Here is a 14684-nt window from a genome sequence, read left to right on the forward strand (position 1 = left end):
CACAGGTGGTGGTGGTAGTAGTATGATGGGTCCCTAACCACAGGTGGTGGTGGTAGTAGTAGTATGATGGGTCCCTAACCACAGGTGGTGGTTGTAGTAGTATGATGGGTCCCTAACCACAGGTGGTGGTAGCAGTAGTAGTATGATGGGTCCCTAACCACAGGTGGTGGTTGTAGTATGATGGTTCCCTAACCACAGGTGGTGGTAGTAGTAGTATGATGGGTCCCTAACCGCAGGTGGTGGTAGTAGTAGTAGTAGTTGTATGATGGGTCCCTAACCGCAGGTGGTGGTAGTAGTAGTTGTATGATGGGTCCCTAACCACTGTTGGTGGTAGTAGTAGTAGTATGATGGGTCCCTAACCGCAGGTGGTGGTAGTAGTAGTTGTATGATGGGTCCCTAACCACAGGTGGTGGTAGTAGTAGTAGTATGATGGGTCCCTAACCACAGGTGGTGGTAGTAGTGGTAGTAGTAGTATGATGGGTCCCTAACCACAGGTGGTGGTAGTAGTAGTAGTATGATGGGTCCCTAACCACAGGTGGTGGTAGTAGTGGTAGTAGTAGTATGATGGGTCCCTAACCACAGGTAGTATGATGGGTCCCTAACCACAGGTGGTGGTAGTAGGTAGTAGACTGCTTTTCATGGGAATGTTTTTAGAAAGACACAGCCAATATTTTTTATTTTTTTTAGACAAACATTGAATTGAAATGTTACCAAAGTCCACAGCATTATAGACATTCATATATAAAAACACTACATGACCAAAAGTATTTGGACACCTGCTTGTCAAATATCTAATTCCAAAATCATGGGCATTAACATGGAGTTGGTCTCCACTTTGCTGCTATAACAGCCTTCTCTCTTCTGGGAAGGCTTTCCACTAAGATGTTGGAACATTGCTGCAGGGACTTGCTTCCATTCAGCCACAAGAGCACTGATGTTGGGCGATTACGCCAGGCTCGCATTCGGCGTTCCAATTCATCCAAAAGTGTTTGATGGGGTTGAGGTCAGGGCTCTGTGCAGGCACAATGAGACGGCACACAATTGGCCAAGCGTTGTCCGGGTTAGGGGAGGGTTTGGCTGGCTGGGATGTCCTTGTCCAATCGCGCTCTAGCGACTCCTGTGGCGGGCCGGGCGCAAGCATGCTGACATGGTAGCCAGTTGGACGGTGTTTCCTTCTGACACATTGGTGCTGCTGGCTTCTGGGTTGAGCGAGCAGTCTGTCAAGAAGCAGTGCGGCTTGGCAGGGTCGTGTTTCGGAGGACGCATGGCTCTCGACCTTCGCCTCTCCCGAGTCCATACGAGAGTAATGGGACAAGACTAAAACTACCAATTGGATATCACAAAATTGGGGAGAAAAAGTACCCCTCCCTCAAAAAAATACAAGAAGTTATTCGACACCAATCTCAACAAACCATTTCTGTATGTCTCTTGATGTGCGCATGGGGCATTGTCATGCTGAACCATTAAAGGGCCTTCTCCAAACTGTTGCAACAGAATCGTCTAGAATGTCATTGTATGCTGTAGCGTCAATATTTCCCTTCACTGGAACGAAGGGGCCTAGTCCGATCCATTAAAAACAGCCCCAGACCATTATTCCACCAACACCAAAATTTACAAATGGCACTATGCATTCGGGCACGTAGCGTTCTACTGGCATCTACCAAACCCAGATTTGTCTGTCGGACTGTCAGATGGTGAAGCGTGATTCATCACTCCTGAGAACGCGTTTCCACTGCTCCAGAGTCCAATGGTGGCGAACTTTACACCACTCCATTGCGCATGGTGATCTTAGGCTTGGGTGCTGCTGGTTGGCCATTGAAACCCATTTCATGAAGCTCCCAACGAACAGTTCTTGTGCTGACATAGCTTCCAGAGGCAGTTTGGAACTTGATAGTGAGTGTTGCAACCGAGGACAGGCGACGGTGCTACTTTGACAGTCACTGAGCTCTTCAGTAAGGCCATTCCACTGCTAAAGTTTGTCTGTGGAATTTGCATGGCTGTGTGCTCGATTTTATACACCTATCAGCAAATGGGTGTGGCTGAAATAGCAGAGGGCATTTTACATACCTTTGTACAGAGCCTTCGGAAAGTATTCAGACTCCTTGACTTCAACATTTTGTTACGTTACAGCCTTATTCTAAAATTGCTTAAATTGTCCCCTCCCCCTCAATCTACACACAATAGCCCATAATAACAAAGCAAACACTGTTTCAGAAATGTTTGCTAATTTATCAAATAAAAAACTGAAATATTACATTTACATAAGTATTCAGATCCTTTTACTCAGTACTTGTTGAAGCACCTTTGGCAGTGATTACAACCTCGAGTCATCGTGTGTGTGATGCTACAAGTTGGCACACCTGTATTTGGAGAGTTTCACCCATTCTTCTCTGCAGAACCTCTCAAGCTCTGTCAGATTGGATGTAGAGCGTTGTTGCATGGCTATTTTCAGGTCTCTTCAGATATGTTCGATCGGGTTCTAGTCCGGGCTCTGGCTGGGCCACTCAAGGACATTGAGACTTATCCCGAAGCCTCTCCTACGTTGTCTTGGCTGTCTGCTTAGGGTTGTTGGAAGGTGAACCTTCACACCAGTCTGAGTGCTCTGGAGCAGGTTTTCATCAAGGATCTCTCTGTACTTTGCTCCATTCACCTTTGCCTCAATCCTGACAAGTCTCCCAGTCCCTGCTGCTGAAAAACATCCCCACAGCATGACGTTACCACCACCATGCTTCGCCGTAGGGATGGTGCCAGGTTTCCTCCAGACGTGACTCTTAGCTTTCAGGCCAAAGAGTTATTGGTTTCATCAGACCAGAGAATCTTGTTTCTCATGGTCAGAGTTCTTTAGATGCCTTTTGGCAAACTCAAGAGTAGGCTGTCATGTGCATTTTACTGAGTGGCTTCCGTCTGGCCACTCTACCATACAGACCTAATTGGTGAAGTGCTGCAGAGATGGTTGTCCTGGAAGGTTCTCCCATCTCCAGAGAAACTCTGGAGCTCAGTCAGTGACCATCGGGTTCTTGGTCACCTCCCTGACAAAGGCCCTTCTCCCTCAATTGCTCAGTTTGGCCAGGCAGCCAGCTATAGAAAGAGTCTTGGTGGTTTCAAACTTATTCCATTTAAGAAAGAGGGACCTTCAGTGCTGCAGAATGTTTTGGTACCTTTCTCCAGATTTGTGCCTCAACACAATCCATTCTCATAGCTCTACGGATAATTCCTTCGACCTCATGGCTTGTTTTTTTCTGACATGCACTGTCAACTGTGGGACCTTATCGACATGCGTGCACCTTTCCAAATCATGTCCAATCAATTGAATTGACCACAGACTGCAATTGAGATGTAGAAACAGCTCAAGGATGATCAATGAAAACAGGATGCCCCTGAGCTTATAGCAAAGAGTCTGAATACTTATGTAGAAAAGGTTTGTTTTTAATAACTTTGCAAAAATGTCTAAAAACATGTTTTCACTTTGTCATTTTGGGGTATTGTGTGTAGATTGCTGAGGAAAATGTTTTATGTAATACATCTTAGAATAAGGCTGTCGCATAAGAAAATGTGTAACAAGTTAAGTGGTCTGAATACTTTCCAAAAGGCACTGTATATATAGTGTACTAATATACTACTTATACAGACAATAATTCTGACTAAAAGTTAAGTTTCATACGTGATCTCGGCTTCTTTTAGACTGAGGTGGTTTATCTTAAACTTTTTGTTTCATATCCTTTATTTAAATTCCCAATAACCTGGTTATCCACCAAAAAGACCTACAGATTGAGAACGTGAAGTTACAAAAACATACATAATAATGTTAGAAGGAAAATGCCAGTCTTCGCTCCGTGAACTTGTGTGTTTTAGCTGACAACACCAGTCTATGCAGTTCAGTAGGCTAAACTCAAAGTGTGTGTGTGAGTGTAGGAGGATAATATGTGAGTTGCATGTTGACACCACTCTCTGTGCTGCTCTGTACTCGTGCTTCAGTGTTCTTAGTAACGTGGGGTCCTTAGGGTTTGGGTGTTGACCCTGAGGCTGGAGCCACCCCTGTCTTGCCTGCCAGGGTGTTGGTTTTGGTCCGCTTGGACTCTGGGGGCTGGCACACAGGGTCAGTGGGGGGAGAGGGCCGTTCTGGGGAAATAGGTTGAACCAAAAGAGATGCATCAATCATAGGCCGAACACTGGACTGGATAAAAGTTCTTAGGAATAAGATTTCACATAATTTAGTTTACTCAAATGTTGTTGATGTTTCATTAGTTGGGCTCTCAGAGGCAGACCCCATTACAAAGACCAGTAATGATAATACTGTCCATAGCCAATCGCTGGTCTTGTTGTAAAGTGCTTAGCCAATCGTATCATAAGTTGTTGCAGGATATACTGACCATGTTTGGCTTTCTCTGTGGAGGAGGGTGTGCTGAAGGCAGCTGGAGATCTGGAGATGACAGGAGTCAGAGATATCCGTCTGAAAACAAGGTAGAGCGAGAACAGAGTCACTTAGAAGGGGATTCTACCCGACTCGAGTAGGTGGCTGAGGAATTAGTCCTAAGACAACAGCAGAACTCAACATACAGCTACTATTCTATCAGTGTAGGCCTACATAAGAAACACTTCCACCTAATTTAGGATTCATAGAGAAAAGGTAGACCTGCAAATAATAACAAATATAACTTCACTTCTGCCCATTCAATCTGTGTTCATAGACTGATAATGTCCCACACACACAGCCCATCTATTATCTGCCGGCAGCATCTCAGGATAATCAGTACTTGATTAACAGTCGTGAGGTCCAACAAACCCTGAATACCAGACAGGGTTTGTTCTGACAGACAGTAGCTAATGACCAAACATGCCACAAGCACGCTCATCATTTTGTCACACAACAAATGACAAATCATCTGCAACATCTGAAAATCTAAGTTTACAAAATAATTCACAATCATTTGCAATAAATGGAAACATTAGTGGGGAAATGTCCTTCCCTACACGAGGCATGCTGCCTGGCTGGTGCTCCCATCTCCCACCAGCCTCTCCCAGTCTAACTGCTCCTTTCCATCCAGTGATGTGGCAGTTATGTAGTAGCTGTATGTAGGCACCAGTCAGGCTGTCTGGCTCCACTCACCACAGGCCATTTGAATGAGAGTTTGCATACATTTACATACCGTAGTCTTGCGAGAGATAGCGAAGCAGTCCGGCTACTCCGTTTTAGCATCTAGGCTATAGCATCAAGCAGCATTACATTTACATTTTAGTCATTTAGCAGATGCTCTTATCCAGGACAACTTAGTTAGTGCATTTATCTTAAGACATCTAGGTGGGACAACCACATCAAAATAAGTACATCTTTCCTCATTAAAGTAGTTATCAGAAAAGTCAGTTCCTGTAGGAACAGTGAGAGAAGGATAGTTCTGAGCTTATGGACCAGGGGCAGACATTACAGCGAGAAGGGTTTCATCTATCCCTTTATGTAGTGGTGGCTCACATGATGAGTGATACAACCAGGATCAAGATACATCAGCGTGCAAAAGCTACTCACACATGCAGACACACACTCTCACGGAATACACGCACCAACTGACTCACAGGCAAGCATATAAACAGAGACAGGCAAAAACACAGACACACAATCTTGTATTTGTGCTCTTACCTGGGGGCAGGCCCTTTAGGGGTGGTGCTAGCTTTAGGGGTGCTGGGGCCCAGGGTTTTACCGCTGCTGCATTGGGCTTTTGGCGTGAGGCAGGGCTGGGCTATAGAGGGGGTGTTGGGGGTAGAGAGGGTGAGGTGAGGCTGCTGAGGGGTGGAGGGCGTGTTGGTGCTGGCCGTGGTGGGGGTTTTGGGGGCACTAGCAGCAGGCGCTTTGGGGGTGCTGGGCTTGCCCCACCCCTCCAGGGTGTTGAGGGTGATCCTACGGGGCTGGGTCTTGGCCCTACCAGGGTTCTTCTTCTCTTCCTCTCCCCCAGGGGTCAGGGGGGTGCCAGGGGTGGAGATGGGGGTGCTGGGGGCCTCTTTAGGGGTGGGGTGAATAGGGGTGGTGCTCTCTGTAGTTTTGGGGACGGGGGACACCGTGCGGGCCGTTGCAACCTTCTTGCCCTTCTTTTCGAGCCCGTTGCCAGGGGTGACGACCTCCAGGACAGGGGGCTCCTTGAGGGGCGTGCCCAGCTCACCAGGGGAGAAGGACAGGAAGGAGCAGTAGCCATCTGTAGATGACACCGCCAGGAAGGAACCATCCCGAGACCTACAAAAGGATATGACATCACTAAAGAGACTGGGTGAAAACACCACACAACGGAAGAATGCCACACAACAACTAATTAAACAGTACTTCGAGGTTACCCCTAAACACTGACACAGGATCAGATATTTTTCAGTGCAGTTTAGGATTGGGAGTTGTGGGGTCATCGGATCCTCAATCTGTGGTTAAGGCATCTTCTACCTCAAGCTCATCAAAAACAGAGCGGAATGTTTTGCTCTTAATTGTAATCAGAGGGCTGATATAAATGCTATGCATGCCAGTCTCTCTTGGCTTAGAGTTGAAGAGAGACTGGCTGCATCACATATTTTTATAAGAAACATCAATGTGTTGAAAATCCCAAATTATTTTCAGTCAACTTCCACACAGCTCTGACACACACACTTAACCCACCAGACATGCCACCAGGGGTCTTTCACAGTCCCCAAATCAAGAACAAATTCAAGAAAGCGTACAGTATTATATAGAGCCCTTATTGGATGGAACTTCCTCCCATCTCATATTGTTCAAATAAACAGAAAACCTGGTTTTAAAAACAGGTAAAGCAACACCTTGCGGGCACAACACCTCTTCCATATCTGACCTAGATAGTTTGTGTGTATGCATTGATATGTAGGCTACGTGTGCCTTTTAAAATAAATGTTTGTAGTTCTGTCCTTGAGTTGTTCTTGTCTAATGATGATGTTCTGTATTGTGTCATTCTGTATTATGTTGCATGTTTTATGTGGACTACCAGGTGAGGTCGCTGAGTGTGTGGTAGTGGATGTTGGAGACGTAGCCGAAAGGTAGGGTCTGCTGAGTGTCATAGAGGAAGATGGAATCCTCAGAGGCCACAGCAAACACCAGTCTGTAGGGCAAGCCAAACGTGTTGGGCAGGGGCTGGGCACTGCCATCTGGGGAGCAGAGAGAGAGTTAGCTATCCTTTTATATTTTGGGTAATAAGAGTTTGCTGAATAAATGAAATATATAAATGAGTAATAATCAGTAGAAGAGCTGTGTCTTTACCCTCTCCCTTCTTGGTCCTCAGCTCAAAGTAGACAGGGCAACAGCGTACAGCCAGGGTGGCTTTAGCAGGGCAGGGCAGGTGAGCTATGGGCCTAGAATACAGAAAGGCAGATGCATCCAGTTTCACTCTTACTCTGATACAGCTACACACTAAGAGAGCAAGACTTATTAGAGCTGGGATGATAAACTGAAAATGATCCACACTGATCACTTATTGCAGGTATTTGGACGATATCGTTCATTACGATAGCCTATATTATAGAAAAGTTCTACATTTAAAAAAGTTTGCTAATATGGGTGATTGTTAATGGGACAATTAATGGGTACAACCATCAAACTAGTAGTAGCAGTTTAAGAATCAATTATTTAAAAAAAATGGTGCACATTAGTGTTATAAACCTTTTGTTCTCTCATCAATTCAGGCAATTTACCGCAATATGGATTTTTGTCCATATCCAACTCTAAGACATACAGTAGAGCAGCGGTTCCCAACTCCAGTCCCTGGACAAGCATGCCTGATTCTACTTGTCAACTAACCCAACTAAATACTGACCTAGAGCAACAGACCCAGAGACAGCAGCTAACTCCAGACCTGGACAGTCTCAGTTCAATTCATGTTTATTGTCCACAAAGGGCTATTCGTTGGCAGCAGTTACCTCTTGAGGCTCTTCCTGGAGAAGACGTAGGTGGTGTTGGTGATGTTCTCCCCCGCCTCCACACACCCTGCTACAGAGAGACAGACACAAACAGACAGAGAGGAGAGGGGGACACAGAGAGGGAGAAAAGAGATGGGTTAAACAGGATGTCACCCATGACCTCTACACCATCACAGGATATGACAGCAGCACAGGACACAATTACTTCCTGTTTCAAATCACCAGATGGATGTACAGAATAAAACCTTGTTCACAATACAGGCCTCCACACTCAAATCAGTTTTATTTTCCATGTGTGTGTGTGTTCAGACAGTAGTCATTTGCTGACATGGCTATGCTAGTGGTCATAATAACGACAGGTGTGTGAGGTGGTGGTGCTCGTGCTTCCCATCACTCAGAAGTTATTTAACAAGCTAAGGTGACAATGCCTGCCATGAATGTTTCTCAGTAAACTCAAAATCATTGTGTAAGAACACCTTTAAAGGATAAAATGATCCAACTTTCAAAACTAGTCCTTAATGTCTACAGCAGTAAACTAGTTAGGTAACTGTTTACCTTGCTAGCACATTCACTCATTTGTTTGTAAATAATTAACAAACCAGTTAGCTAGCACATGTTCTTGTCAAACTGTCAACAGAGTAGCTAGCAACCAACAAGATACGCCAAATAACTGTAAATAAATCAGATTTGAACATTCAGACAGGTTGCATGGGAAAGAATCAGTTTTGTATCGGACTTCAAACCACCTACGAAGGTGGTTTAAAATGTGGCTTGAGACATCTGAATCCATTTGCTTTTTGGCTGTTCAGACTGCAGGAAATAAAACAGATTCCTATCAGATACGCAAAAAATTGTATTTGAATCACTTCAAACTACCAATGTGAACAAGGCTTAGCTGTTTCTGTGTGAGTGCGTGTGTGCATTTACCTGGGGCGAGCAGGAAGGAGCCGTCCGGTGTGAAGGTGAGGCGTCTGAAGAAAGACCTCATGCTGTCGTCATGGAACATTCGGTACTGTTTCACCTGCACACAAATAAACAGACAAACACCATCACATTAAAGAGTGTTTGGTGTGTGTATGATTGTGTTTAGTGTGAGTGTAAAGTATGTGTGTGTGTATAGATAGCTGTTTAGCAACAAAACTGACATATGGGGCAAAACAGACAGAGTTGGCTTCGTGCTGACATCATCTAAGCTATAGTTTGTCTCCTGTCAAAACAAGACATGGTATCAAGAAAAAGACAAAACTAGCTGAAACAAGTTACTAACAATTCCCCAATGGTAGCTTATTGTCATAGTTGGCAGCTTTCTGGCTATGCAGAATCAAAACACAGACTTCTACCCCATTGAAGTATGCACATTGTTTTCTTTACGTTGTCAGCTAACCCATCTATGGGAGAACGTTTGTCCACTCAGCTCATACTGACCTCTCCCTCCGCAGCTGATCCAGAGCTCATCTTACTGACACTGTAGACTTTCCTCCTGCTCTGAGTACTGTACACACGCATCACCCTGAGGGAGGGGGGGGGAGACAGATCATCAATCATATAACACTGTTTAAGAAGGTTCAGATCTACAAGTCCATGTTGGTTCTTTGTTTATGTATCATGTTAATCCCACTGATCACTGATAAAAGGAGACAAAATGTCTTCTTACAGGGGACCAGAGGCTGGGTGTGTTCCTACCTGTCACAGCTGAGTGTGGCCACATACTGGCCCAGCGGGTCCCAGGTCACTCCCTGCACATAGCTCTTATGGTCGTTAAAGATGCACAGCTTCTGACCTGAGAAATACAACACTTATTACCGGTGTTATAACTAATTATAAACTGGGTGGTTTGAGCCCTGAATGTTGATTGGCTGGCAGCCATAGTATATCAGACTGTATACCACTGGTATGACAAAACATGTATTTTACTGCTCTAATTACATTGGTAACCAGTTTATAATAGCAATAAGGCACCTCAGGGGTTTGTGGTATATGGCCAATATACCCACGGCTAAGGGCTGTGTCCAGGTATAAAAAGATCAAGGACATCAACCACCCGAGCCTCAGCCTGTTCACCCTGTTACCATCCAGAAGGTCAGTACAGGTGCATGAAAGCTGGGACCGAGACTGAAAAACAGCTTCTATCTAATCCTGAACGTTGATTGGTTAAAATCGCATTCCAGACGGTGTCTATTACACAAGTTACCACCGGCTAAATCTATGATGTTAAAATGCCTATTTACTCTGTTCCATTTGAGTGCGCAATTCACTCTCTCATCAGCCCAGACAGGGAATTTATAAACTTGATCTCCACTATAAAAAGCAACTAGACATTATCTCACATTTCTTTAAGACTAACATTTAGTTTTCAACAGCAGAGATGTATATCAACCTTGCTGTCTGTCTCTCTGACATGTGCAACATTGTTTCAATACTCAAATTTGATCTTGATCTCCAACTGTCCCATAGTATTGATCGTGTTGGGGTATTATCCCTTACTGAATAACACACACACAGGTATACAGTTGTGGCCAAATATATTGGCACCCTTGCAGATTTATTAAATAATTCACCTTTTTTCCCCTAAAATAAGTTGAAATAAAAAAGAACAACTTTTGGCCACCAACACCGTATTGGATTTTCAACATTACAGAAACAAATGTATTTAGCTCCAAGGTGGCAATAATTTTGTCCATGCCATGTCTTTATTTTCTAAATTAAAATAGTTTAAAAAGTTTACAAAATACTATTAATTCTGCAATGTTGAAAAGCCAATAAGGTGAGGTGACTAAATGGTTTTCTTCAATTTGAATTATTTTAGAAGACCTAGAGAATTAAAGTCCAAGGGTGCCAATATACAGTATTTTGCCGCAAATAAAACTGAATAGACATATTTAGACACACAAGTTATATGTAATCTCACACACGTCTTACCCTTTGTTACATCCCACATAATGGCAGTGTTGTCCACAGAACCAGAGACCATGAAGTTCCCATCCCGGGTCCAGCTGATATCATACACATCCTCAATATGTCCCCTACAAAACACAACACCATTTAAACAGTGCACACACAAACAGTCACGAATGTGATTATGAAGTAATACACAGGGAAGGGACAATGTATTGTAGATAAGGGGAGTGATTAAAGGGTATCACCGCAGGGTCTTGACCACGCTCCAGCTCTCCTTGTTGAGCTGACTATCCTCCTCCTCCTGGAACGACGGGGCCTGCTCAGGCTCCTTATTGTCATTCAGCTTCCACAGCAGGATGGCTGAATCTGTTACAGAGTCATCAACACACAGTCATTAACACACACACTGAATATTTGTTATCAAAGCAGTCTACAACCAGCTAAATTGGCCGATGAAGTCACCAGCGATGGATTTAGTCGCACATATTTTGGGCAGGAGCAGATACATGTCGTTTTCTCAATGTCTATCGGTGTATGCGTCTGTGTCTGCCCAAGACAGCTCGCGAATAGATTTAGAATATTGATAAGTGACATTTGGATGTCGAGTGTGCATCGTCTCAATGCTCATTTTGACCAAAACACTTGCAGACTCGAATAATAACTATCGAACACATCAGTAAGTGGCAAATCGATAAAGGGCTTAGGGGCCAAGTGTTCGGTTAGAGATTCTGCCTAGCTATGACTTGAACATAGTAAAGTACAAAAAAAATGTATGCTCTGGATAAGTGTCTGCTAAATGACTGAAATGTTAATAGCGCATTTTTCTTCAGTGTTGGCATCAATGGGTTACAATTGGAGACACTGATCATCCTTGTTCCATTTTATTTCAGATAGATAGATAGATAGATAGATAGATATATCTTTATGGCAAAACATTTGTCATACAGATGCAGTCAAATATACTGGCACCAATGATGAATATAAACCCTGGGTTGCTGATGCTATGTATTGGCCATTGAGAGGCTTTGAAGTCACCGGTTAGCCATATTGGGACTCCTCAGTAGGAGCAGTCCTTCACAGGAATAAATAGAATTCTACAGTATTTCAATTGAATGATGCAAGGACAAAATTACATGGATTTGAATATTCTTTAGGTGTAGTGGGGACAGTAACATTAATAATGTCAAAACATTATACTTAAAGAAATTGTTTTATATTTTTTTTTTATGTTTAGCTCACATAATATAATTTAAAAGTATGCATTAAGGTGTCTGTAATAGAATGAATGTGGCAAAGACAAATGTAGACATTAATAATTGCATTTCTATAGCTTCCAAAATATATATATATTTTTTTTTACAATGGTGGGAGAGTACCAAGATGGAGGCATGGTGGCTTCAACACAGCACCCTCGATCAGTTATCTAGTGTATACCGTATATAAATCATTTATTGGCACCCTTGCACTTTACAATGGAGAAGATCGTTTATTTTTTTTATTTTTAAAACTGGTTGAATGGCAATGTTTACCCTGTAAGCACCTGCAAAGTATCACAGATTAGATGAATTACACAGTAAATGAGAATAATTGCCTCTAACCAAATTATATGGAATTTTGAATAATTGTGAACAATCTCAATTTCAGTTTATATATTTTTGATCTTGGTCCTGTGCAGTGGAAATAAAACAAATACACATATAAACAAATGTTTTTTCAACTTATTTGAGAATAGTGAATCATGCAAGGGTGTCAATATACTGCATCTAACCACATCTTTATATATTATAGCAAACTATTTTATTTGTCAAATATGCTATAGTTGATATATACACGTTTGCTACATAGTGACCCACCATCTCCTCCAGAAGCGAGCAGCTCACTGTTGGGGCAGAAGCGCACCACGTTGACAGCCTTGGTGTGCCGTGCAAGGTTGGACAGGAAGTCCACCACTGCCTTCCCATCAGGCCCCATCTCCACACGCCACAACTAACCACAGGAAGTGACCTCACACGTTATAGCATCACACAGACCCACTACACTCATTAGGTCATTATCTCTCTTAATAGTATATCACCATACAATGCATTATTACAGTTTCCTTTACCAAGCTCTCTCTCTGTGTGTGTGTGTGTGTGTGTGTGTGACAATCTGCTAATGCATACAAAGTGTTCACGATGTGTGCATATGAGAGTGAGAGAACAATAGAGACTGTTCTCAATTCCAGGTGGGACACTTGAAACAACCCCAGAGAATGAATGACTAAACAATGGAGGGGTTGTTTTAAACAGATAACGTCAGTAGCTAACTGTTGCTCACCCTGACAGTGGTGTCCACTCCTGCTGTGGCCAGTCGGTGTATGCGGCCCTCTGAGTTGTGCTGGAAGTCCAGACTGTAGACAGGTTCTTTGTTGTGCCACGCTATCTCACATGTTATCACCTTCATCTTGCTACTAAATACAGGCAAAGAGAGAAAGGTTAACGTTAGCTAACTGAAAATGCGATGTCAGCTAGACTAGAGACAGCTAGTAACGTTAACAGTTAGTTAGCTAACTACAGCAACTAAACAAACAGCAGCTGTTGTTGACACCGATAGTCACTTGCAATACATACTGGAAAGGCAGTGGAGAAAGTTGGGCCATTAACCACTTCCAAGTGCTCTTAAAGTTACATTCATTTTTTTGTTTTAAATAGTTAGCTTGGTAGCTACTGGTTTGCTTAGTTCAGCCATGGCTAAACTAGTTTAATTCGATTGCTGTGTGTTGAAGTAAAACAACTTGCGAAGACATATGAACAATTGTGTTATATCAAAATTTGGATTATTCAAATATGCATCCAGAACAAATCCATAAATATGCTTGTATCTCTGCCTACCAGTTGTTTTCCACTGATTCACTTTTCTGCTACGTCCCGCGCGGAGTCAAATCTACAAGCGGACAGCAGAGAGAAAACATTGGTTTCCCGCGTAGAGTTCGGAAAAAACTTCCGGTAGAGAAGTCAGCAGTGATAGGCTGAGAAGGGAAGGGGCGGGTAATACCAGAGCAGTCCAGGGGGTTCCACGAGCTTCTAGAGCCACAGATTCCACAGGAAAAAGTCCAAATTGGCACACACACAAAAAATGCTTTTTGCTCTTAATTTAAATTCAGGGCTGGTTTAAAAGGAAATGGGCGAGGTTTATGACTTGGTGTCAGGAGCTTGTCAGCTTGTAGTTCTAAAAACAGGAAATTATTTAGCTCTGGTTCTTTCAGCCATTCTTATAGGCAAAATGAATGTCGAAATAGGATTTTTGGAATACACGCCGAAAATAAGGTCCGAGGTTATTAACACAGGCTCATGAAATATTATGTTTTGTTCTATGAGATAACATGACCTTTATGAAATATGAAGCCTTTATGTAATGTAAATTAAGTTAAAAAAGTAATATTAGCTTATATCATAGAACAAAACGTATAAGATCTCCTAAACCTGTGCTTAACAGACCTTCATTTCAGCTTTTATCCAAAAACTCCATACATTTTTCCAAAAGCTTCATTCAACGAACCACCGTGGTTAGTGCCTACAAAAAGACGCCATTGCTATAGTCCGCCATAGCGGACGCGTTTTTGCCGCCTTTCATTTTTCACGTTGTGAATTTTACAAAATGTTCAAGTTAATTGTGTATATGTTGTAGGCTTATATTGGCATGACGTTTTGATAGCTGTGTAATTCTCTAGGACAAGGTGAGTTTTATAATTATATTTGCCTCAATTTACTCTTAAATTCACAATGCAAATGATTGATTCCAGTTAACTGCGCACATCTCTCAAGGACAAGTTATCAAAACGTCAAGCCAAGGTAAACCTACACAAAACACAGACCTTATACAGTAGGTCTAAAATTGCAGATGGAAACATT

The 14684-nt window shown here is 42.9% G+C and overlaps 1 protein-coding gene across 2 annotated transcripts; it reads right to left on the bottom strand.

The window, feature by feature from the left end:
- Positions 1–653: 653 nt before the first annotated feature.
- Positions 654–13754, bottom strand: LOC135519127 (chromatin assembly factor 1 subunit B-like). 2 transcript variants are annotated; one of them, XM_064944191.1, is made up of 14 exons: positions 13665–13754; positions 13111–13243; positions 12648–12780; positions 11040–11160; positions 10816–10919; positions 9580–9676; positions 9322–9406; positions 8824–8917; positions 7897–7966; positions 7241–7332; positions 6969–7128; positions 5633–6220; positions 4371–4450; positions 654–4119 (listed from the first exon to the last, which is right to left on the bottom strand). In XM_064944191.1, the coding sequence occupies exons 2-14, from the start codon at positions 13234–13236 to the stop codon at positions 3998–4000; spliced, it is 1872 nt and encodes a 623-aa protein (XP_064800263.1). In that variant the 5' UTR covers positions 13237–13243; positions 13665–13754; the 3' UTR covers positions 654–3997. The 2 variants fall into 2 exon arrangements, with proteins under 2 accessions (XP_064800263.1, XP_064800264.1); XM_064944192.1 differs by having other exon boundaries at positions 13111–13240; positions 13665–13729.
- Positions 13755–14684: the final 930 nt, after the last annotated feature.

This window comes from Oncorhynchus masou, chromosome 29 (genome assembly GCF_036934945.1).
Source record: "Oncorhynchus masou masou isolate Uvic2021 chromosome 29, UVic_Omas_1.1, whole genome shotgun sequence".
Classification (NCBI taxonomy): Eukaryota; Metazoa; Chordata; class Actinopteri; order Salmoniformes; family Salmonidae; genus Oncorhynchus; species Oncorhynchus masou.